At 41.9% G+C, this 26703-nt stretch overlaps 2 protein-coding genes across 3 annotated transcripts in view; one reads left to right on the top strand and one right to left on the bottom strand.

Moving 5' to 3' along the window:
• The first annotated feature begins 884 nt into the window (after positions 1-884).
• LOC132782096 (activating transcription factor 7-interacting protein 2) overlaps positions 885-26703 on the top strand; it is a 29411-nt gene continuing 3592 nt past the window's right edge. The window contains exons 1-10 of one of the 2 annotated variants that reach the window (XM_060786768.2): positions 885-1035; positions 5722-6093; positions 8378-8505; positions 14658-14789; positions 14962-15021; positions 17443-17564; positions 19502-19572; positions 20032-20105; positions 21833-21881; positions 22427-22512. In XM_060786768.2, coding sequence (XP_060642751.2) covers positions 5730-6093; positions 8378-8505; positions 14658-14789; positions 14962-15021; positions 17443-17564; positions 19502-19572; positions 20032-20105; positions 21833-21881; positions 22427-22512 — 1086 coding nt within the window. In that variant the 5' untranslated portion in view covers positions 885-1035; positions 5722-5729. The remainder of the gene's footprint in view (positions 1036-5721; positions 6094-8377; positions 8506-14657; positions 14790-14961; positions 15022-17442; positions 17565-19501; positions 19573-20031; positions 20106-21832; positions 21882-22426; positions 22513-26703) is intronic. The other variant, XM_067461359.1, reaches the window with a different exon arrangement.
• LOC137095104 (epithelial membrane protein 2-like) overlaps positions 22424-26703 on the bottom strand; it is a 37026-nt gene continuing 32746 nt past the window's right edge. Inside the window, exon 6 of the mRNA XM_067461361.1 lies at positions 22424-22522. The gene's annotated coding sequence lies outside the window, so the exon portion shown is untranslated. The remainder of the gene's footprint in view (positions 22523-26703) is intronic.

A 26703-nucleotide genomic window follows, 5' to 3' on the forward strand; every position in this document is an offset into this window, starting at 1 on the left:
AGCGCCTTCCAAGTTGCCCAGTCTTCTGTGTGCCCAGAGGGGAGTCTCTCATTTGGTATCAGCCATTGGTTGAGGTGCTGGGTTTGAGCCTGCCACATTTGGACTCTCGCTTGCTGAGGCGTTCCAGCGAGTGTCTCTGTAGATCTTAGAAAACTATGTCTAGATTTGAGTCGTTGACGTGCTGGCTGATACCCAAACAAGGGATGTGCTGGAGATGTCTCTGCCTTGGTCCTTTCACTATTGGCTGCTACTTCCCGGCGGATGTCAGGTGATGCAATACCAGCTAAGCAGTGTAATTTCTCCAGTGGTGTAGGGCGCAGGCACCCCGTGATAATGCAGCATGTCTCATTAAGAGCCACATCCACTGTTTTAGTGTGGTGAGATGTGTTCCACACTGGGCATGCGTACTCAGCAGCAGAGTAGCACAGCGCAAGGGCAGATGTCTTCACTGTGTCTGGTTGTGATCCCCAGGTTGTGCCAGTCAGCTTTCATTTGATGTTGTTACTAGCACCCAATTTTTGCTTGATGTTTTGCTTCTTGTAGGTCAGAGCACGGTCCAGGGTGACTCCCAGGTATTTGGGTGCGTTGCAATGCTCCAGTGGGATTCAATCAAAATACTGACTGAAAATAGATACAAAAATACTCCTATTTGGCTTGAGGAGGAGGGAGGGGGGACAAAAGGAGTTCTCCACTCCTGATTGGTCAAAGAGGCGGGCCAATAGCGGCAAGAGCGAGGGAAGGAAGGCGGGGCCTCAACTCTGGAGTGACAAGGATCTTCTCCAATCTCAGCGCCTCTAATCTCTAAGCGCCTTCCTGAGAGGTGTTGGGATTCCGCCTCACCGCTTTCCCTCTCACCCCCCCTGGAGCGTTGTGCGCGTGCGCAGTCGCTCCTTTCGGTTTCTGCCTCATTTCCGCCCCGCCCCCTTCCCCTTTCTCTTGGGGGTCGGCAACGGTTTTCGAACGTTGGGAGCGCGAACGTTCGAAACTCCCCCGCCCCCCGAGGAGCTCGGTTGCGCCTGCGCAGAAGGGCGTTTGGTGAGTGGAGAGAGAGATGAGGGAGAGGAAGGAAGGCAGGCATGCTTGGGGCAGGATTTTGGGAGTTGCAGTTGGAGGGAGTCACTTGGCCCAAGTGTTGCCCTTTCAAAACAACTTTTATCAGTAGGGCTATAATAATAAAGAATGTCAATTATTGATTAGTAGTAGTATTGGCCTGCATTTCTCTATGGACAGTTCTGTCCATAAATATCAATTATTAATTTATTATTATTATTACTACTATTTATTGTTAGTACTATTACTATTTATTATTATTATTATTTATTAGTACTATTACTATTTATTATTATTACTAATTATTATTATTACTATTACTATTTATTATTAATATTACTATTTATTATTATTAATATTATTTATTAGTACTATTACTATTTATTATTATTACTAATTATTATTATTACTATTTATTATTATTAATAATCATATTTATAGTAATATTATTATTTATTATTACTACTATTACTATTTATTATTATTACTATTTATTATTACTATTATTAGTGTATTGTCGAAGGCTTTCATGGCTGGAATCACTCAGTTCTTGTAGGTTTTTTCGGGCTATAGGGCCATGTTCTAGAGGCATTCTCTCCTGACGTTTCGCCTGCATCTATGGCAAGCATCCTCAGAGGTACTGAGGTCTGTTGGAATTAGGACAATGGGTTTATATATCTGTGGAATGGCTGGGGTGAGACAAAGGACTCTTGCAAGTTGGGCTAGGTGTGAATCTTTCCACTGACCACCTTGATTAGCATACAATGGGCTGACACTGCCTGGAGCAAACTCTTCTTGAAAGGTGATTAGATGTCCCTGATTGTTTACTCTCTGTTGTTTTGCTGTTGTAATTTTGGAGTTTTTTTTAAATACTGGTAGCCAGATTTTGTTCATTTTCATGGTTTCTTCCTTTCTGTTGAAATTGTCCACAGGCTTGTGGACAACAAAAAGGAAGAAACCATGAAAATGAACAAAATCTGGCTACCAGTATTAAAAAACTCTAAAATTGCAACAGCAAAAACAGCAGAGAGAAAAACAGGCAGGGACATCTAATCACCTTTCAAGAAGAGTTTCCTCCAGGCACAGTCAGGCCATCAAATGCTAATCAAGGTGGTCAGTTGAAACATTCACACCTAGCTCCAGCAGACAAGAGTCCTTTGTCCCACCCTGGTCATTCCACAGATATATAAACCCCCTTTTTCCCCAGCTCCAACAGACCTCACCTCTGAGGATGCTTGCCATAGATGCAGGCGAAACGTAGGAGAAATGCCTCTAGAACATGGCCATATAGCCCGAAAAAACCCACAAGAACTGAGTGATTCCAGCCATGAAAGCCTTCGACAATTATTAGTATTATTACTATTTATTATTACTATTATTACTATTTATTATTACTATTTATTATTACTATTATTATTACTAATCATTATTATTACTAATTATTAGTACTATTACTATTTATTATTATTACTAATAGCAGCAGTAGTAATAATAATAATAATAAACTGATATTTAGGACAGAACTCTTCATAGAGAAATATTATTAGTACTATTACTATTTATTATTATTATTATTACTATTTATTATTATTACTATTACTATTTATTATTATTACTATTTATTGTTACTATTATTACTATTTATTATTAGTACTATTATTATTTATTATTATTACTATTTATTATTATTACTAATAGCAGCAGTAGTAGTAATAATAATAAACTGATATTTAGGACAGAACTCTTCTTAGAGAAATATTATTAGTATGATTACTATTTATTATTATTACTTTTTATTATTATTATTACTATTTATTATTAGTACTATTTATTATCATGTAGTAATAATAATAATAAACTGATATTTAGGACAGAACTCTTCATAGAGAAATGTGGGCCAATAATAATATTAAGTAATACTAATAATTAATCAGTAATTTATATTTAAGACAACTGTTCATAGAGAAATGAAGGGTAATAATAATAGTAATATTAATACATAATAATAGTAATATTAATACATAAGAATAGTAGTAATAATAAATAAGAATATTAATTACTGTTATTATTATTGCCTTACATTTCTCTATGGAGAGTTCTGTCCTAAATGTCAATTATTGATTTATTATTATTATTTATTACTAATAATAGTAATAGTAGTAATAAATTAATATTTAGGACAGAACTGTTCATAGAGAAATGTAGGACAATAATAATATTAAGTAATAATTGATATTTAAGACAGAACTGTTCATAGAGTAATGAAGGGTAATAATAATAGTAATAAATTATAATTATTACTATTATTATTGCTCTGCCTTTTTCTCTGGAGAGTTCTGTCCTAAATATCAATTATTAATTTATTATTATTATTATTATTATTATTACTATTGCCCTGCATTTCTCTATTGACAGTTTTGTCCTAAATATCTATTATTATTATTATTATTATTATTTACTTGCATTTCTCTGTGAACAGTTCTATCCTAAATAACATTTATTTATTTATACATTTATTATTGCCCTGGATTTCTCTATGGACAGTTCTCTGCTAAACGTCAATTATTTATTATTAGTAGTATTATTATTGCCCAGCATTTCTCTAGACATTTCGTTTCAAAATATCTATTATTATTATTATTATTATTATTATTATTGCTCTGAATTTCTCTGTGGACATTTCGTTTCTAAATATCTATTATTATTTCCTTGCATTTCTCTTTGAATATTTCATTTAGAAATATCTATTAATTATTATTATTATTATTATTATTATTATTATTTATTGCCCTGCATTTCTCTCTGGACAGTTCTATCCTAAATATAATTTATTTATTATTTTATTTATTATTGTCCTGTGTTTCTCTATGGACAGATCTGTGCTAAATGTCAATTATTTATTATTATTATTATTATTAGTAGTAGTAGTAGTAGTAGTAGTATTGCCCTGGATTTCTCTATGGACATTTTGTTTCTAAATATCTATTATTATTATTATTATTATTATTATTATTATTATTGCCCTGCATTTCTCTCTGGACATTTCGTTTTGAAATATCTTCTATTATTATTATTACTATTACTATTACTATTATTGCCCTGCATTTCTCTCTGGACAGTTCTGTCCCAAATATCATTTATTTATTTATTTATTATTGTCCTGTGACAGTTCTGTCCTAAATATTTATTTATTTCGCATATTTATATCCCGTCCTTCTGGAACGGGACTCAGGGCAGCTTCATAATAGGCATTCATTCAATGCCAACAACAGTAATAAATGTTAACAGTAATTAAAACAATTTGCTAATGCTTTAAAATTGCTAAAACGTTGTTTAAATCACGCAAGTTTGAAATCATAGTCCATGTCAGTCCATTGTCATTCTCACAAATTGTGAATTGCTGCCCCTACTGCCCCTCAAAGACTGAGTAAATGCAATTGGGCGCCCCATGGCAACATTTCTTGTAAACGGGTAATCTTTCCAACCCTAAAACATTACTTAACAACTTTTTTCTAAAAATTAATTTGTTATTGTTATTTATTTATTTATTACCCAGCATTTCTCTGTGCTAAATTTCATTTATTTCTTTATTTATTGCCCTGCCTTTCTTTATAGACAGTTCTGTCCTAAATATTATTATTATTACTACTACTACTACTACTACTATTGCCTTGCATTTCTCTAGGGACAGTTCTGTCCTAAATATTTTTGTTATTGTTATTATTATTATTATTATTATTATTATTACTGCTGCTATTGCTATTATTACTTTTGCCTTTTACTTTTGCCTATTATTACTTTTGCCTATGAACAGTTCTGTCCTAAATATCATTTATTATTATTATTATTATTATTATTGCCCTGCATTTCTTTACAGACCTGTCCTAAATATCTATTATTATTATTATTATTATTATTATTATTATCGTGTGTTTCTCTATAGATAATTCTGTCCTAAATATCAAGTATTATTATTATTATTATTGCCCTGCATTTCTCTATGGACAGTTCTGTCCTAAACACCATATTATTATTATTATTATTATTATTATTATTATTATTATTATTATAGAAACAAGAATGGGTGAGAAAGCTTCAGTGGAGACCTCTTTTGCCCATGATGACTTTTTCAGGAGTGAATTTCCCTTACTAAGGATAGATTCCTTTCACTTGCTGTTGCCTCAGCCCCGTTCTTAACTATGGGTTGTTTGTAAATTAGGAGCCCCCGGTGGCGCAGTGGGTTAAAGCCCTATGCTGGCAGGACTGAAGACCGACAGGTCGCAGGTTCGAATCCGGGGAGAGGCGGATGAGCTCCCCCTATCGGCTCCAGCTCCTCATACGGGGACATGAGAGAAGCCTCCCACAAGGATGATAAAACATCAAAATCATCCGGGCGTGCCCTGGGCAACGTCCGTGCAGACAGCCAATTCTCTCAGACACTCCTGACACGACAAAAAAAAAAAAAAAAGGTGTTTGTAACTCGGGGACTAACTGTATACAATCAATTACGTAGATTAAAAACAACACCAGCATAGCAAAAAAAATAATACTTGTACCAAACAATAGACTGGCAGCAGTCCCAATGATGCCCGGGAAATGCTAGAAAATAAACATTTCTGAAAAGAAGTCAGTTGAGATCCCATTAAGCTGCATACTTTGGGTGTTTTCCAGGGGAGGCGATGAGCACCACTGGGGGTGAGGTGCGGAAGCCATGGCGGGCCCGGAAGACCATGACCGTGAGCAGCCGCAGCCAAATGGAGGCCCTGAAGAAGGCAAAGGGAGGAGGAGGAGGAGGAGGAGGTGGTGGTGGTGGAGGAGGAGGACCATTGGTGGCGGTGGCTCCCGAGTGCCCCGAAGCCAAGTCGTTCCTGGACGCCAAGTCTTTGCAGGGCCTCCTGTGCCACTGGTACAAAGACGAGGCCCAGCGTTCACTCTGCCCGTCCCAGGAGGTCAGACCGGAGGTCCCTCTTCCTGCCAGAGAGGCGCCAACCTTCGAGAGGGTGACAGATGTCGGAGAGGCAGCTCTGGGCGAAACTGTTAAAGGTATGGATGCAAGTGTTTTGTTTGTTTTGACAGGAGGGAAACTGTCACTCTATTCTGATATGAACTTGTTTCTAATTATATCATAAGGTTTTTTTTAAAGTAATGTTTCACCTAATTATAATAATCATTTTTATTTATGCCCCGCTTTTATCTCAGGAACCAGACCTCAATGAGGCTTGTAACCTTAATTATTATTAGGTAGCTGTGTCGTTTTAGCATATATAATACAGTGGAACCTCTACTTACATATGTCAATGTTGTTTGGCAAAAAGGTGTTGCACTTGAGCCCTGAAACACCTTTTCACCACAAACCACACTCACACCCAAGGCAGGCAACTTATGCCACACATGAATTAGAACCAAGAGCAAATTTAAAAACTTGAATATATTAATTCCAAGAACATAGAACCAAAATCTGAGAGCTGTTCACCTGAATACAATGTTACTCTCACAAAGGATTGTACCAGCAGGAACCACTTTAAAAGGCCTCATTCTCTCCCATAACATCATTTCCCATACACCTGCTTCTCACACACCTGCTTCTCACACACCTGCTTTTTTCTTTTCCTTATCTCTAAGCCACTGTGGAAAATGAGCCTGCCCTTGTTGTATGTTCTACCTCCGAAGTTCTAAGCGCCTGGATCTGGACAAACATTAGTCTCCCACCTATGTCTCAGCCTGCACTTCTGACAGGTTCTCATGAGAACTGATATCGTTTTCTCCGGTCTCATTGGAACTGCCAAGAAATTCCAAAACAACTCTCTCCAGGCCACTTGTATTCTCCTCTGGGCCCTCTGAGCCTATCCCAGCATCCCTTTCTTCATTTTCTGAGGCCTCAGAATCTGACCTCCTGCCTGCCCTATCTCCCCAGGGGGACTCAGGGCGGTTTCCAGAAAAAAAGGCAACAAACATTCAGTGCCAAAGTGAGCAACAAAAGAAATCAAAACAACAAATAAATAGCATCAATATAAACTTCAAAACATAAATGACAACCAAAAATAGTTAAAACACATACATTTCATCATACACATTTACATCTAAATAATAATAATAATCCTCATCATAATTATGATATCATAATAATATTTATTTATTTGTTTATTATCTGCCTCTCCTTTTGGCTCCAGGTGTTTTGGACTTCAACTCCCACAACATAGGCTCCATTTACACTGCTATAATAATAATAATAATAATAATAATAATAATAATCTTTATTTATACCCCGCTACGATCTCCCCAAGGGACTCGGTGCAGCTTACATGAGGCCGAGCCCATAATACAACAATACAAGCAATAACAACAACAATACAAGCAATTAAAATCAAACAAAACAATAAGACAATAACATAAGTATTAACAGTAGGATAATACACTTTAAAAACTATGGGTAGGCCAAATATAATTAAAAATTTAAAAAATACTGCTGGACATGGGCGAAAACGTGATGGGGTGTTTGTGGAAACTTACTTACAAGCAGACCTAAAACAATATAAAGTGCTTTGGAGGACAAAGTGCTATGGGATCATTATTCTGGGAAGGCACACTGGAACAACCATGTCTTCAAGCTCTTCCTAAAGATCACCCAGTTTCTGAATCCAGATTATTATTATTATTATTATTATTATTATTATTATTATTTTAAACTATGACTTTTAAATCACATTCTATGTTTATTATATTTTAACTTTTGTCTCAGATATTATAACACATTGATGTTTTAATATATGCTCTTATGGTTAATTATGCTTTAATATGTGATTTTATAGATTCATTTAACTATGGCTGTGATGTAGACTATCATATAATCTAGTTTCTGGATCTAGATTGTCTGCTTTGAACTGGATTATTTGAGTCTATACTGCCATATCACCCAGTTCAAAGCAGATGATCTGGATTCAGAAACTGGATGATATGGCAGCATAGATGGGGCCTATGTTCTGCCCCACATCAAGCCGAAAGGAGAGGCAGCTAATAAATACATTGTTGTTGTTGTTGTTGTTGTTGTTGTTGTTGTTATTGTTGTTATATCATGTTTAAAAAGTTCAGCGGATGCAACTATACTGTAGAAATGATATAGTTGGACACCACTTGATGTGATATGGGAGTTGTAGTTTTCCAAGACCTGTAGCCTTCTTTGCTGAAGAATGCTGGCACCTTCTGAAACATTCGGTATCTTCAAAATGCCCAGGGACATTTATCTCAACATCGATGTGCTTCCAGCACAGTTTGTGTTGGCTTTGCCCTTCCAAATCACTCTTTTGATGTCTTTGATTTCCCACCCGAGAAATTCACCAGAGGAAGAAGAGGCCACGGCTGGAAGCAGGCAAGGAGGCCTTTCCCCAACCCTCGAGACCCTCGAGCACTGGAGCCAGAGCGGAGAGATTAGAATCAAAGGAGTCAGAGGTGGAAAAGGTAAGTGGTAAGTGGCTTCCTGCATAAAGCAGTTCACTCTGTGCATTGGAGCCATGTGGCAAGGGCTGCACTCTTTGATCCTGTGCCCATTGTAATTATGATGAATGACCCCTCAGAGCTTATGCTTAGAACAACTCCGGGTGAGAAATGTTTGGGAAAATGACTTTCTCAGCGATATTTACTCGCCCGGCTGTCCGTACAATAGGAAGGCGCAAGGTCTTGCAGCTGAGTCCCCATTTCTTCCCCATGATGCTTCCCCCCTTGGATCGTATCAGAGCCTTGGCCAATCCCAGTCCCTCTAGTATAGGAGACCCCAAACTATGGCCCGCGGGCCAGAGCCGGCCCTGAAAGATGGTTGATCTAGCCTCTGCTCTAAACTCTAGACTATGCTGCAAGCTATTCTTGCTTCACCCTCCTTTCCATTCCTTTCATCTCTCTTACTTCTCTCCAAAACAGAGGGAATCTTAGCCACCCCACTCTTGTTTTCCTTTCCTTTCTCTATTCCCCCCCCCCCCCCAAATTGAGGGAATCTAGATCCAGGGAAGTCATGCTCCCCCTCTCTTCTGTCTTGGTCGGACCACATCTGGAATACTGGGTCCAATTCTGGGTGCCACAATTGAAGGGAGATGTTGACAAGCTGGAATGTGTCCAGAGGAGGGCAACTAAAATGATCAAGAGTCTGGAGAACCAGCCCTATGAGGAGCAGCTGAAAGAGCCGGGCATGTTTAGCCGGAAGAAAAGAAGGCTGAGAGGAGACATGATGGCTACGTAGAAATATGTGAAGTCATAGAGAGGAGGGGCAAACTTGTTTTCTGCTGCCCTGGAGACTAGGACGTGGAACAATGGCTTCAAACTACAGGAAAGGAGATTCCACCTGAACATGAGGAAGAACTTCCTGACTGTGAGAGCCGTTCAGCAGTGGAACTCTCTGCCCTGGAGTGGGTGGAGGCACCTTCTTCGGAGGCTTTTAAGCAGAGGCTGGATGGCCATCTGTCGGGGGTGCTTTGAATGCAATTTTCCAGCATCTTGGCAGAGTGGTATTGGGCTAGAGGGCCCACAAGGTCTCTTCCAACTCAGTGATTCTATGATTCCTACCTCATTCTTTCTCCCTCCAAAACAGAGGGAATGGGAAGGAAAGAAAGGAGAGGGAAGGTAGGTAGGTAGGTAGAAAAAGAGAGGGAAGGAAGAGAAGAAAGGGAGAAAAAAAGGTAGGAGAGAAAGGGATTCATAAAGCGTGAACCTGGGACTGTGGGTCTGAACCTACTGAGTGCCTGTAGGCAAGAACTTGCACTCTTTCAGCCTCAGAGAAGTCAAAGGCTGAGAAAATGCGAGAGGGTCGGGTTGCTGTGAGTTTTCCGGGCTGTATTGCCATATTCCAGAAGCATGCTCTCCTGACGTTTCGCCCACATCTATAGCGGGCATCCTCCAAGGTTGTGAGGTTTGTTAGAAACTATTTATTTATTTATTTACAGTATTTATATTCAGCTCTTCTCACCCCGCAGGGGACTCAGGGCGGATTACAATGTACACATATATGGCAAACATTCAATGCCAAAGACACATGACATAGACAGACACTCAGAGGCTATTTAACTTTTCTGTCTGCCAGGGGAGCTGTCGCTTTCATCATCATCCATCTGCAACACTGATGAAGTACTTCCGCATTCTCCGCATGCTTTTGCTGGAGTGCTTTGCTGGAGTCTTTTTATGGCCTCGTAAATTAGTTAAATTAGTTGTCGAAGGCTTTCATGGCTGGAATCACTGGGTTGTTGTAGGTTTTTTCGGGCTATATGGCCATGTTCTAGAGGCATTTTCTCCTGAGCTTCTAATACTCCCAATGTAATGCTGTTGGCAAAGCTTTTTGCTTGTGCCTACAGATCCCTCTCCTTCAATAGTTAAATTAGCCTCCCCACACATAGGTGGTACCTAATTTTCCTACTTAACAGATGCAACTGTCTTTCAGGTTGCAAAGGTCGACAACAAGCTATACAATTGGTCGGAAGCTCACTCCGACCCGGGCTGGCTTTGAACTCATGACCTTTTGGTCAGAAGTGATCTTAATGCAGCTGACACACAGCCAGCTGTGCCACAATCCACAAAACTAGGCATCCTAGCTTCAGTGGAGACACTTCTCATCCTCAGAGACAGACAAGAGTTCCCTCTTCCACCCTGGACATTCCACAGATACATAAACCCCATCGTCCTCACAACCTCTGAGGATGCCTCCCATAGCTGTGGGCAAAACGTCAGGAGAGAATGCTTCTGGAGCATAGCCATACATCCTGGAAAACTCACAGCAACCCATGATTCCGCCCATGAAAGCCTTCGACAACACTGTGAGAGGGTTGCCTTAGGATCAACAACTTGAAGGTCCACAACAACAAACTATAGATTCTGCCCCACCCAGTGTTTAAAAAGTTTGAGGACCTGTGCTCTAATACAAAGACAGCCTTTTGCCTGGTATGTATTTCCTTCCTCTGGCACATCTCCTATGATTTCAGTCATCTCAATGCTAAATGGGCAGATCTATTAGCCTCTGTTAGCGCATGCTTTCTGGGCCAGGGGTGGACTTTAACCCAGCAGCGATCGCTTTTAATGCCAATGCTCAAGGGCTGTTTGGAACCGCCTCAGGAAACAGATAAGGCAGATTGCATAAGTTGGCCTCTCGCTTTGCCTGTCAATTTCTTCCCGCCTCCTTTCCTGTTAGACTGATACATCTCAAGGATACCGTTCTTTTTCTGAGCACATGGCAAGCCCCCAAACTCTCCATTTTGTTCTTCTCCGGTGAGTACGGAGGAGACAAGATGTCTGCTTTTAAGTAGTTCTAGCTAGGCCCTGTTTTACTTTCCTGTCTAGATACATTGTTGTTTTTAGAGTTCAAGGAAAGAGATGTATGTTCGTTAAGCAATTGTGGTCTGTCTTATTACGTATTCTAGTTATGTGTTTTATTGTAAAAAATGTTAAGTAGAAATGAGAGATTGTATTGCAGTTTGGTGGTCCTCTCGTAGCCTCTTTCTGCATAAACGAAATGTTAAAGGAGGTTTGGGACACCTTTTGTTGTTTATTTGGTTGCTGCGGGCCTTCGTTGCCAGTATGATGTCTCTACTCTTCACTATTCTATCAAGATTGGTCATTGCTCTCCTCCCAAGAAGGAAACGTCTTCTGATTTCTTGGCTGCAGTCGGGCGTCTGCAGTCATTTTCACGCCTAGAAATACAAAGTCTGTCACTGCCTCCCCCTTTTTCTCCCTCTATTTGCCGGTTATCAATCAGTCTGGTTGCCATCATCTTGGGTTTTTTTTATGTTGAACTGTAACCCAGCTTTTGCACTTTCTTCTTTCACCTTGGTTATTTATTTGTTGTGTCAGTAACAGAACAGAACAAAGCAAACAAACAGACAGAATACAAAAATTGTGAGTTTGGTAGATGACTAAATGTCCTTTGACCAGTATCTGGCCACCTGGAGTGCCTCTGGTGTTGCCGCAAGAAGGTCCTCCATTGTGCATGTGGCAGGGCTCAGGTTGCATTGCAGCAGGTGGTCAGTGGTTTGCTCCTCTCCACACTCGCATGTCGTGGATTCCACTTTTTAGCCCCATTTCTTGAGGTTGGCTCTGCATCTCGTGGTGCCAGAGCGCAGTCTGTTCAGCGCCTTCCAAGTCGCCCAGTCTTCTGTGTGCCCAGGTGGGAGTCTCTCATTTGGTATCAGCCATTGGTTGAGGTTCTGGGTTTGAGCCTGCCATTTTTGGACTCTCGCTTGCTGAGGTGTACCAGCGAGTGTCTCTGTAGATCTTAGAAAACTATTTCTAGATTTAAGTCGTTGATGTGCTGGCTGATACCCAAACAGGGGATGAGCTGGAGATGTCTCTGCCTTGGTCCTTTCACTATTGGCTGCTACTTCCCAGCGGATGTCAGGTGGTGCAATACCGGCTAAGCAGTGTAATTTCTCTAGTGGTGTAGGGCTCCTCAGCTCCTCCTCATTTTCAGCCATCAAAGTGGGATCATCTGCATATCTAAGAGACACCTTTAAGGGGGAGAAAATGGTCTGAGGCGCCCTTTTGGGACAATGATCACAGTGGAGATTGAAGCCCATGTCGTGATCTATCTGCCCCTTTTCAAAGGCCTGACAATAGTGGTGCTTCCTATCAAACAGCTGTAGTGTATTCCACGTATTTATTTATTGATCATATCAGAAGCAAACCAGGATACAGCTGTAATGTATTTTTAAAAAACACAATGTTTAAAAACATATTAAATGTCTTTTGACCCGAAGCTGGCCACTTGGAGTACCTCTGGTGTTGCTATAAAAAAACGCCTCCATTGTGCATGTGGCAGGACTCAGGCTGCATTGTAGTCAGAGCTCTGTGGTTTGCTCTTTCCCACACTCACATATTGTGGACTCCACTTTGTGGCCCTATTTCTTAAGGTTGGCTTTGCCTCTCATGGTGCCAGAGCGCAGCCTGTTCAGCGCCTTCCAAGTCACCCAGTCTTCTGTGTGCCCAGGAGGGAGTCTCTCATTCGGAGGGCCTTCTCGGTGATGGCCCCCCGACTCTGGAACTCACTTCCCAGGGACATTAGACATGCCCCAACGTTGGCAGTCTTTAGGAGGAGCTGAAAACGTGGTTGTTCCAGTGTGCCTTCCCAGAATAAGGAGAACTCTCAGCAATATGCACTTTAATACTGACTTAGGATGAACTATGCTCCCTCATTTCTCTCCAAAAAATCCTATACTAGTTACATTTTATCTTGCTCATGTCAGCATATTTTCAATTTTAATCTATTACATTAATTAATTTTAATCTATTACATTTTTAAAATTGTTTATGTCACTATTTATTATTTTTTGTTTATGTGATTTATATGATTTGTATTTTATTGATTGTTTATTGATGTTGTATTTATTGATGTTTTGTTTGATGTACTTTGGGCTTGGCCTCATGCAAGCCACACTGAGTCCCTTGAGGAGATGGTAGCAGGGTACAAATAAAGTTTATTATTATTATTATCAGCCATGGATCGAGGTTCCGGGTTCTCTCACTCCCGCCCCCCTCTCAGCCACGGTTAGTGGGGACGAGAGAGGAGGCATTCTTGGTGGTGGCCCCCCGTCTCTGGAACTCCCTCCCCAGGGAAATTAGGCTGGCACCCTCCCTAGCCACATTCCGTAAGGAATTAAAGACGTGGATGTTTCGTCGTGCTTTCGATTGACGACTCCTATGACAAATGGCCCGTATCATGACTTGAATTGTCATTCAATCTGACGTCCTATATTATATTAACTGATCCTGTTAATTTGCTCTGTTTCCATGATTTTTCCTGTGCCGTTATACATTGTCATCTACCTTATTAAACCACTTTATCCTTTAATTAGTTCACGTAGTGGTTTTCCTTCCCCCCCCCCTTTCCAAAATTAGTCTCCTGTTATTTTTGTTGCTAGCTATTTTTGTTATGTTGTTTTATGCTGTTTTAATGCTGTTTTAATTGTTATTGCTTTATTTTAATTGTATTCTGCCTGGGCTTGGGCCCCATGCAAGTTGCCCCGAGTCTCTTCAGGGAGATGGAGGCAAGGTAGAAAAATAAAGTTCTTCTTCTTCTCAAGGGAGTGGAGGCACTGGAGGAAAGAGATTTTTTAAAAAAAAATAAATAGAAAATGACCAAGCCAGAAAAAGGTTTAGACGAAGAGAGGGGCTTCGGATGGGGGGTGGAGATTTTGTAGTCAAAGCAACAAAGGAAGGAGTTAGATGAAAGAAGAGAAAGTTCAAAGGACAGAGCTTGATGATCTGCAAGCCAGGAAGAGAGGGAAATTGTTGCTGTGAATTGCTGATAAGGAAGCCCCTGAAAAGAACAAACGGGGAAGGAGAGGTGTGAATGAAATAGTTTGTGTGTGCATGCCTGAAACCTTTGACTATAAAATGCCCTGAGCTCCCTTCTCAGAATGTGGCACTTTTTCTTCTTGCCTATCCAACAGAGAGATTTGATCAAATTTGTCTGTTGTCCCTGATCTCCTCGCTTCATTGGATAGAGACACCGGCTGTTAGGAATTGTGGGAGTTGAAGTCCAAAACACCTGGAGGGAGATCCGAAGTTGGCCCATGCCTGTCCTAGGGATTTCAGGGTTGCCTTTTGAGAAGGGACGCAGAAGTGTGTTTCCTTCCTGGCAGGTGAAAGGCTTCATTCAAGAGCAGCTGGCCATTTCAATGGAGGCTCTGGACCACCGGCTCCAGGATTTGCACAAACGGATTGAGAGCACACAGTGCCTCCGGAAACATGAAGGCATCAGCATTAAAATCGTGGTAAGGCAGCCTTTCCCCAATGACCCGGCGTGCGGTGAAATGGTATAGCTCCTGTCTGCAGGGGAAAGCCTTCACCCTGGTGTTGGGACTACAACTCCCAACAGCATTGTTAATGGAGTTGTGAATCTGTGCTGCGGCTCAGTGTAAATCATTTTGATTTTTCCTCCTGCAGAAGCGAATCTCTAAGCTGGACAAACACCTCAACCAGGCAGTAACCGCATTGTCTTCCAAAGTAAGTCTTGGCATCTTTCTTGGCACATGTCACAACAGTGCGGACAAGTGCAGTCATGTACCTTGTATGGGAACCTTAATGCATTTCAGGTGTTATGAACCCCGAGAGGTCCCTGTTCTTTTGTGCAGAGTGTTTTAACCCTATTCATGTAACTTTTATTGAAATACAATCACCATAGAATCACATCAGAATCACATCAAGAGACAGCTCTTGTGCACACACTCCAAACATTCACACATACTCACACACACACAGGCCTTCTCCCAACAAAGATGATCAGCCTTCTTCCGAGAAGGTGTGGATGTTCCTGTTGCCACGGATCAGGAAGCATGCATACTCTTGGGGTCCCCCTGCATTTATAGGCCAAAATCCATGTTTCTTCCTTTTAATAAACATGCTGTTCTGTTCTTTTCAAGTTCAAGACATCTACATTCCAGGCCATATGACTTATGGGGTACCTCCTGCACACTCCCTGCACTCCTTGCACTCTTGGTTGCAAACCTTATTGTTCATTGTTGTTCAGTTATGCCTTACTGCCTCCTTTCTTCAACTGCCAAGTCTGACCCATACCGTGCTTTGCGCAAACTCCATGTTGATTCTTCTTGGCCTGTTCCTAGGGAAATACCCTCGCTACGCTTCTCAATGCAATCACCCATTCATTCCTTACACAGGTCTAGAGAATTAGGACAATTTCAGCATGTTTCTATTTTCCGTACTTTGGGAAGATTGTTTTTTTATTAGGAGCAGCATGGCTATTAGACCAGTACAGCTGGAAAATTGGGGAGTTTAAACCCATTCTCTGCTTGGAGTAAGATTCTCATAACCCATATCTGTAGTTTCATTTATGCGTACCCAATGGTTCTCAACCTGTGGTCTGTGGACCACCACTGGTCCGCAAGAATGAAAATACGGTTCGCGGCCCCACCATGACTACACTGTTGCCTGGAAACTATACGGCAATGAGAGCAACTGGTCTCCCGAAACCCTCTTATAGTGCCAAGGCAATGGGGATGTCGGGAGGGAGGGGCTGACTACCATGAAAGATTACTACTACTACCACATCAGCTCTAGATTATTCAATATGGTTTTCTGTGGACGAGCAGATGGTGACTACTGGGTGGCACAAGTTCTATATCGGAAACTAGAGCCGATGTGGTCTATCCAATGCAATTTTCTGAATCAGCACCCCAAATAACCAAACTGAATCTAAAGATGACCAAAAACTGATTCATAACCCTTTTGATACAAATGTTGGAGAGTGGTCCCTAGTCAAAGTAGTCCCTGCTCAAAAAAGGTTGGGAACCACTGATCTAGAGATTCCTAGGGTTTGTTGTCCCTCCCACCTGATTCTGGGGGAAAGTATACCATAGAATGGCCCAGAGGACCTAGATCAGGCATCCTCAAACTGCGGCTCTCCATCTGTTTGGGCTTTCTAATCCCAGAATTCCTGACAGTTGAACAAGCCGGGCCGTTCTATAGTATGCTTTGCCCCAAAAGGGTTACGAATCAGTTTTTGGTCATCTTTAGATACAGTTTGGTTATTTGAGGTGCTGATTCAGAAAACTGCATTGGATAGACCACATCAGCTCTAGTTTCTGATATAGAACATATGCCATCCAGTAGTCGCCATCTGCTCGCCCACAGAATACCATATTTAATAATCTAGAATTGGTGTGCTAGTAGTAATGCTTTGTAGGTAGTCAGGCCCTCCCTTTCCAACATCCCCATCCCCGAAACCAGTTGCTCTCATTGTTTTGTGGTTTCGAGGCAACTGTGTAAGTAATTGTGAGGCCGCAAACCATATTTTCGTTCTTGCGGACCACTGTTGGTCCATGGACCACAGGTTTGGAACTTCTGCTCTGGATCCTCCAATACAACTCAAAAGCAAGGTCATTTTACTGTGTTTGGCTGTATTGGCAAGTTCTCAGGCATGGAGGGCTCCCTTATACATATAAAGGTCTGTAGATGCCTCCAGGTTGCCTTTGCCCGTCTTCTATGTTTGGCCAGACATCCTTTACAAGAACATCTTCCAAGGAGGTTTGCCATTGCCTTCCTCTGTGGCTGAGGTTTGACTCCCTGTCTGCCAGAATCCCAACACTCAAAACAGTACCCCACACTGGTTTAACCAGAGATGGCATCATTTGTGTCCTTAATATACCTTCGGAGTGTAATTAGGGGAGGAAAACTCATCATGCTGAAAAGGGAAAACATTGGCTCCCAAAGCCATGTTAAAATATGACCCAACTTCTTGGCAGGGGGTTGGACTGGATGACCCATGAGGTCTCTTCCAACTCTATGATTCTGTGACCTTTACAGCAAAGAATTGGGAAAGAGTGTTGTGAAGCAGGCCTTTTTGCTTTGGAGGGCAAGTTGCCTTTCCTTCCTTACCTGGATCAGGACAGTCTTGGGTCTCTTTCTCAGATCAACCGCCTGGGATCCCATTCCCAGAACAAACCATCAAAAGGTGGGACGAAGAGCAAGAGGATGCCGTCCAAAGAGCCGTCCTCGAATCCCCGGGAAATACCTCACACAGCCACTGAACAGTGAGTCAAAGCTATGGATTTGGTATTTTGCCAGCAATGTTTCTGTGGGTTTTCAGGCCACAGAGAGCAAAGTTTGATGAGGAGGTTCCATGTCAGTGCTGTTCAATCTTTAGCCCTCCAGATATTGAGAGACCCCAATTCCCAACATGCCTGAGCAGAAGCTTTGCTGGCAGTGAATTGTAACCTGCAACTTAACTGTGTGAATCCTATAAAATATGTATTTTAATAGTTTAATCTTTATATCTCTCTGTTTTAATCCTGTTGTACCCCTCCTTGAGCTGCAGAGGAGGCAGATTATTATTATTTATTTCATGGCTTATTATATTTATTTCATGGCATATTATTATTATTACATTATGTAACAAAATTTAAAAAAATCTATTCCTGGTTTGAACAGATTTTGAAAGTAATTATTCTACTCCAGAAACTTCATTTTTGTGTCTGCCACACGTTTTATGTTGAATTGGCCGAGACTCAATGATGACATAATTGTTGTATTATTAGGGAAGGGTAAAGGTTTCCCCTTGACATTAAGTCTAGTTATGTCCAACTCTGAGGGTTGGTGCTTATCTCCATTTCCAAGCGGAAGAGCTGCCGTTGTCCGTAGACACCTAGGTCACGTGGCCGGCATGACTGCATGGAGTGCCATTACCTTCCTTGTCGGATCGGTACCTATTTATTTCCTGCTGGATCGGTACCTATTAATTTACTCACATTTGCATGTTTTCGAACTGTTAGGTTGGCAGAAGCTGGGGCTAACAGTGGGAGCTCACCCCGCTCCCCAGACTTGAATCACCAACTTTTCGGTCAGCAAATTCAGCAGCTCAGCAATTTAACCTGATGCACCACCAAATAATAATAATAATAATAATAATAATAATAATAAATCACACAGTCCTAAACAGGAAGTGTTCGACTTGTGATTTTGTGATACGAAATCCAGCATATATATCTCGTTTGATGTGACATACTGTATTTTTGTGTCAGTATAATAATCATAATAATAGTAATAATAGTAGTGTTGTTATTGTTACAATTGAGAGGGTATGCCAGATGGGTATGCCATATTTGGAGATACTGTGTGTTTCAGGCATACATGCTGTGTGCGTACCATATTTGGAAATAATGTAGGTGCCTGGGGCGGGCATGTTGTATTTGGTGATGGTGTGACTCCTGTAACAAACAGGATGTTAACCAAGGGGTGCTTGCTTCATGATTGCTTCAGAATGACCACAGGGTACACGGTGGACGACCACAGGGTACATGGTTGCTACATGATTACTGTATATGATTGCTAAATGGTTGCCAAGAGGGTATATAAGCTTCTTAGCTGCACCGTTAGGGCATGGCAGCTTGGGATCGGCATTGTATGCTGTCTGTCCACCTTTCTTACTGATCAGTAGAAATAAACCTGTGTTTTGCACTAACTGTTTGGACTCCTGGTGATCTCAAATAGTGTCCCGGCAAGTTCCCGGAGTGAGGGACAGTGTTCCCTGGGTTCTTTTCCTTTACACAATATTGTTGTTGTTGTTGTTCTTATTATTTATTTGGGAGCTGAAGCCCCAAACTTTGAATGGACCATATCTTCCAGTATGAGCTTGCCTTTAAAGATCTTCAGGGGAGGCCTTGACAGCAATGGCTTTGATTTATTCATTCTATTGAGGTTTTATTTTTTTCCCCCATTTAATTGCAAAGCGAGATCAAGAAAGATAGCTCAGTGATATCTTTTTATTACTCTCTATGCCTGAGTTTCAGGTCCTGGCTTTTGTACTTTGAATATTCTATGCAGATGACGGACAATTTCACAATGTCATGACAGTCCCCGTCAAAGCGTAAAAGGAATTTATGGCTGCCTATAAATAGGCCTTGGTTAGCTTCAGACAAGGAGGGGAGTGTTCTGTTTTATGGGCCTTGATGCCAATGGGTTTTCTTCCCAGATCAGATGATGTGGTTTGCCTGGACGACAACGTGAGCCAAAACTCTGCCACACAAGCCGTGAATCCTACAGGTACAAATAAATTTTAAAAATTGCATTCATTTGAGTGGAAGGAACCATTTAAACTTTTGTGTTTTGTTTACAGTTGTTCTCTTCCCTTTTCTCGTCCTCTTTCTTTTCTTCCCTCCTTCTTATAAAAAGCAGGCATAACTGGAGGATGAGGTGAGCGGACTTTGCTATCTTCCACACATGGAAGGTGGAAACCCAGGGTTAGGTCATATATATTAATCTATATTTGTGATGTCAAGTAGAAAAGTAATGCAGTCAGAGTGCTGTGTTGGACTGCTTTTCCCATCAGCCCTTGGTGAGGAACACTGGGGCTTGAAGTCATGCTACATCTGGATCAGTGTTTGTGTTCGTGCTGTCTGTTTTCTCCATTTTTTGTATCTCATCTGTATTAGCTACCCGTCCAAATCCATCACGGAAAGCCGTTGTGACTTGTTTGCCTTTCCAAATCCCTCTTCTGTACAGTTTCTACAGATGTTGGGCAGAAGGAAACCTCTGCCAATGTGGACGTTTCTGCCGCAGCTCCAGGCAGCTCCAAGGTCAGCTTCCAAACCCCTCGCCCGCCACTTTCCCTGTCTTTGCTTTGGTGTAAAGCAGCCTTTGAATCCTTTTCTCCAGTCCCTTAATGAAAGTGACTTGGGGTTGAAATGCTTGGATGGGATAAAAGAGATGGCAAAACTGAGACTGCGAAGAGATGATCCACTGAAAAGGCCATCATGGTAAGATGGAAGGCAGGAGGAAAAGAGGGAAACTGCATTATAGGTGGATAGACTCAAACAAGCAAGCCATGTGTGCTGCTCTGGCTTTACAAGACCGTTTTGGCAGCCTATGTCATGCATTTATTACAGTGGTTCCCAACCTTTTTTGACCAGGGACCACTTTGACCAGGGATCACTTTGGCCAGAGACCACTTGACCAAGGACTACTTTGACCAGGAACCACTTAACCAAGGACCACTTGACCAGGGATGAATTTGACCAGGAACCACTTGACCAAGAACCACTTTGACCAGGGACCACTTAACCAGGGACCACTTGACCAGGGACTACTTTGACCAGGGACCACTTGACCAGGAACCACTTAGACAGGGACTACTTTGACCAGGGACCACTTGAGCAGGAACCACTTGTCCAGGGACTACTTTGACCAGGCACCACTTTGACCAGGGACCACTTAACCAGGAACCAGTTCACCAGGGACCATTTGACCAGGGACCACTTGACCAGGAACCAGTTCACCAGGGACCATTTGACCAGGGACTACTTTGACCAGGGACCACTTTGCTCAGGGACCACTTGACCAAGGACCACTTTGACTAGGGACCACTTTGACCAGGGACCACTTGACCAGGGACCACTTTGACTAGGGACCACTTTGACCAGGGACCATTTTGACCAGGAGCAACTTAACCAGAGACCATTTTGACCAGGGACTACTTAACCAGGGTCCACGTAACCAGGGACCACTTGGTCAGGGACTACTTTGACCAGGGACCACTTAACCAGGAACCACTTAGACAGGGACTACTTTGACCAGGGACCACTTAACCAGGGACCACTTGACCAGGAACCACTTGTCCAGGGACTACTTTGACCAGGCACCACTTTGACCAGGGACCACTTAACCAGGAACCAGGAACCAGGGACCATTTGACCAGGGACCACTTGACCAGGAACCAGTTCACCAGGGACCATTTGACCAGGGACTACTTTGACCAGGGACCACTTTGCTCAGAGACCACTTGACCAAGGACCACTTTGACTAGGGACCACTTTGACCAGGGACCACTTGACCAGGGACCACTTTGACTAGGGACCACTTTGACCAGGGACTATTTTGACCAGGGGCAAATTAACCAGAGACCATTTTGACCAGGGACTATTTAACCAGGGTCCACGTAACCAGGGACTACTTTGACCAGGGACCACTTAACCAGGAACCACTTAGACAGGGACTACTTTGACCAGGGACCACTTAACCAGGGACCACTTGTCCAGGGACTACTTTGACCAGGCACCACTTTGACCAGGGACCACTTAACCAGGAACCAGTTCACCAGGGACCATTTGACCAGGGACTACTTTGACCAGGGACCACTTGACCAGGAACCACTTGTCCAGGGACTACTTTGACCAGGCACCACTTTGACCAGGGACCATTTTGACCAGGGGCAACTTAACCAGAGACCATTTTGACCAGGGAATTCCAGGTTTCATTTCCTGGAAATAGTGATTCCAGTTTTATTCACATTCACTTCTCGTTGCAGAATCTCTTCGTCATCGACCTCACGGAAGAAGACAACAAGCTTCGCAAAGGTAGCAGAACTATTTGGTTTTTTGGTCCAATCATTTACTATTAGCGCTGACTCATTTGTCTTATTCTCCAATTCAAATGTAATGTGGCCTTTTCCTGTTTTGATGATTTTGGGATTATAATTTGGAAGAAGTCCTGACCCTCCATTGTGGGGAGGAGCTGGCATATCAAGAAAGGCAGTGATGATGATTTATTTATCTTTCGTGTCAGGAGCAACTTGAGAAACTGCAAGTGGCTTCTGTCTGCAAGGACGTTGCCCAGGGATGCCCAGATGTTTTACCACCCTATGTCCCCGCATGAAAAGCTGGAGCTGACAGACAGGAGCTTAGCCCACTCCCCAGATTCAAACTGCCGACCTTTTGGTCAGCAGTCCTAGCAGCACCGGGAGCTCCAATGATTATGATAAATGCCTCATAGAATATCAGAACCCAAAGATACTTTACTAAAAGGAATATTTCAATAAGGGGGGGGGGGATATTCAAATATGCTGCGAATGGGAAGTGGCCTACAGTCTCCAATGTGATGTTCATGGATTGTGTATCAACAGACGAAGACGCAAAGGGAAGGAGAAATTCAACAGAAGAGATTCAGACGTTGAACCCTCTTCAGCCTTTGCTGGAGGCGTCAAACCAGGTATTTAAATCTGGAGGAAAGCACAATGATAGATGTTTATTTGTAGGAATCTGCTTACCAATACCAGTCTCGTTCAGGCCAGACATTAAAATACAAAAATCACCCAAAAATCTTTAATTTTCAAAAAAGATTGGGAGCCTTTCGAAAATTTCCTGGAAGAAAAGAGAATTCCAACATGGGGGCTTCATGTTTACAAGGTTAATCTATTATATTAGATTGTACGCAATTAACTGGATCCCCCAGCGGTGCAGTGGGTTAAACTGCTGAGCTGCTGAACTTGCTGACCGAAAGGTTGGCAGTTTGAATCCGGGGAGCAGAATGAGCTCCCACTGCTAGGCCTAGCTTCTGCCAACCTAGCAGTTCAAAAACATGCAAATGTGAGTAGATTAATAGGTACCGCTACAGCAGGAAGGTAACAGTGTTCCTTACAGTCATGCTGGCCACATGACCTTGATGGTGTCTGCAGACAACGCCGGCTCTTTGGCTTAGAAATGGAGATGAACACCAACCCCCAGAATCGGACACGACTAGACTTAATGTCAAGGGGAAAATCTTTACTTTTACCCTAAACAATGAACTAGATAATATGGAAACAACAAAAATTCTTATGTATATGAAAGAAGGGTATGTAAACACACTCCCAAATGAGGCAAGATCCGCTCCCTCGCTCCTGGCTTTTAGAAAAAAATTTAAATCATGGTTCTGGGACCAGGCCTTCGGACAGTAGATGTATATAGCATTTTAGAGGGGCATTGACTAGAACGGCAATTCGACTGACGAGACTGTTTTATTGTTTTCATGCTTGTTGATGTATTGTTTTAATTGTGATATATGTTTAATTGTGGTTTTAGTATTTTAATTGTTTGTATTGGCATCGTATCGGCGCCCAACGTAAGGTATTGAATCTTGCCATTATTTATGTGTAAACCGCTTTGAGTCCCCCCAGGGGTGAGAAAGGCCGTATATAAATACTGTAAACAAATAATAAATAAATATTTAATAATATATTTCAGTTTTTTAAAAAGGTTTAAAAATGTCTATTTGGAGGCCGGGGCTGGCTTCACATTGATCACATAAAATAGTAATAACTGTTGTTGTTGTTGTTATCAATCATTCTAAAAGCAAACAGGTACATTCTCTGGTGAGAAATAAACATTGAAATAGGTTGCCACCAAGATGAAAACCTAACCTTTTGAACATGCATATCTTTTACACTCAGATGTGTAATTCTCTTTCTCTTCTCAGGGTTGAATTTGCAAAACCCGAGGCATAGTTGTGCTGTTATGGATCTGGGTTAGAATCCCTGCATACCCTGCCCAATAAAATGGAAACTATGCAGGGATTCTAACCCAGTAATAACAGCACAACTATGCCTCGGGTGTTGCAATGTAACCCCTTTTGCTTTCAATAATCGTGATGCTTGCCATAGTTAGTTCCTTCTAGTGGGTTTTTTTTTTCTTATATGGACAGTGAAGACAAGATATATATATTCCCAGGTTTCCAGTGCCTTTAATTTTCTGTTAATTGTGCTATCTTTTGTTTGGGTTGCTGTGATTTTTCTGGGCTGTATAGCCATGTTCCAGAAGCATTATCTTCTTATCTTTCACCTGCCTCTCTATGGAAGGCATCCTCAGAGGTTGTGAGGTCTTTTAGAAACTAGGCAAATGGGGTTTACATATCTGTGGAATGTCAGGGTGGGAGAAAGAACTCTTGTCTGCTTGAGGCAGGTGTGACTGTTGGCCAGCTTGATTAGCATTGAATAGCATAGCAGCTTCAAAGCCTGGCTGCTTCCTGCTTGGGAGGGAATCCTTTGTTCGGAGGTGTTAGCTGGCCCTGATTGTTTCCTGTCTGGAATCAGGACAGTAAATAAAAAGTAACACTCAAAAAACAGTGGAATTCCAAGGCCATTTGATGCTAATCAAGCTGGCCAATTGCAACATTCACACTTGCCTCCAACAGACCTGGACACAGCATATATAAATGCTGGACCACTCTAACAACCACCATGTCCGACTACACAGAGAAGCCGCTGAAATATACAAGCATGTGGACAATTTCAACAGGAAGGAGGAAATCATGAAAATGAACAAAATCTGGCTACCAGTATTTAAAAACTAAAATCATAACAGTAAATAAAGAACAATACTCAAAAACAGGGGAATACCAGCCATGAAAAAATAAGGGCCAGCTAACACCTCCCAACCAAGAATTCCCCCCTGACAGGTAGCAGCCAGGCTTTGAAGCTGCAAGGCCATTTGATGCTAATCAAGCTGGCCAATTGCAACATTCACACTTGCCTCCAACAGACCTGGACACAGCATATATAAATGCTGGACCACTCTAACAACCACCATGTCCGACTACACAGAGAAGCCACTGAAATCCACAAGCATGTGGACAATTTCAACAGAAAGGAGGAATCCATGAAAATGAACAAAATCTTTGCTACCAGTATTTAAAAACTCTAAAATGATAACAGTAAATAAAGAACAATACTCAAAAACAGGGGAATTCCACACATGAAACAATAAGGGCCAGCTAACACCTCCCAATAAAGTATTCCCCCAAGCAGGAAGCAGCCAGACTTTGAAGCTGCAAGGCCATTCAATACTAATCAAGGCGATTAATTGCAACATCAACACCTGCCTCCAACAGACAAGAGTTCTTTCTCATACCCTGGAGATTATTCCACAGACATATAATCTTCACTTGCCTAGTTTCCAACAGACCTCACAACCTCTGAAAATGCCTGCCATAGATGTGGGGGAAACGTCAGGAGGGAATGCTTTGGAACATGGCCATACAGCCCGGAAAACACACAGCAACCTAGTAATTCCGGCCATGAAAGCCTTTGAGAACACATGTATTTTGTTTGTTTCTACCGTCTCATTTATTCCCCTTGTATTTTGTGTTATTGTTATAAACCACCTTGAGGGCCCTTATGGAGGAGGTGCTCAAAGGCATTATTATTATTATTATTATTATTATTATTAGTTATGTGTTAATTACTATGGGAATGTCTTTACAAATAATAACATAATAAATACTTATATTCAAATGAAATAAGAAAAAAATAGTTTAATAAAAATCACAAAAAAGTCATAACGTGGTTAACAACCAAAACGTTGAAAATATGCCATGCAAGCTTTCCAAGCTTCACCGGCTTCTTCCAAAGGTGTATGAAAACCACACCAGAGTAGAGAAGTGATGCCTGTTAGAGTCACAGGGCTTTGTTTTGTCTGGGATGGTGTTTCTCCTGTTACTTGAGATTTTTTTTTTCAAGTGTCAGAAGCAACTTGAGAACATACTGCAAATTGCTTCTGGCATGAGAGAATTGGCCGTCTATAGAGACGTTGTCCAGGGGACGCCCGGATGTGTTATCATCCTGCTGGGAGGCTTCTCTCAGGAAGCTAGAACTGACAGACAGGAGCTCACCCCATCTTGCAGATTCAAACCAGCAACCTTCAGGTCAGCAGTCCAGCTGGCACAAGGGTTTAATCTATTGCGCCACCACAATCACCGCATTGAGGAATCTCAATGCAGGCAGAGACCTGGGGGCAATGGACAATGAAAGAGGAGTAATACAATTCTAGCTCAGTGGCAACCGCAAGGTAGCTTCCCTTGAGAACTAGACAAGAACAAGAACAAATCTGAACGAATGGTGGACGGAGAGCGAGCTTCCCTGGGTGGCCACAAGGGGACTGTGTCAGAACAGTAAAGACGCCACTCTCGGGTTTTCCCTTTTCACGGCATAAGTGGTTGCCCTTATTAAAAGCTTAACTCCTGGCTGCCAGAAACATCATAATGGTTCCCAGAGCCACAATAGCACAGTACGACTTGGAGGAGGAAGGCATTCTTGGCCTTTGTGTGGGTACATACAGCTGTGGAGAAGAGCAAACCCTATTGACATGAAGCATGCTTGTGCTGCACTCCGCTCTATGGATACCCAATATTTTCTAGGTTATGGGCCCAGTCCACTTCCACCGCACTCTGCTCTGCTGGAGACACCAAATAGTATTCCTACAGTTTATTCTATGCTGCTGTAGACACCAAATATTTCTGCAAGTTACCCTACTCTGCTAGAGATACCAAATAGCCTTACAACTTACTCTACCCAAGATACCAACTATTCCTTGGGAAGTCTGACTTGGCCACAGTGGTCCATGCTCTGGTTACATCCCGTATAGACTA

The sequence above is a fragment of the Anolis sagrei genome, chromosome Y (genome assembly GCF_037176765.1).
Source record: "Anolis sagrei isolate rAnoSag1 chromosome Y, rAnoSag1.mat, whole genome shotgun sequence".
Classification (NCBI taxonomy): Eukaryota; Metazoa; Chordata; class Lepidosauria; order Squamata; family Dactyloidae; genus Anolis; species Anolis sagrei.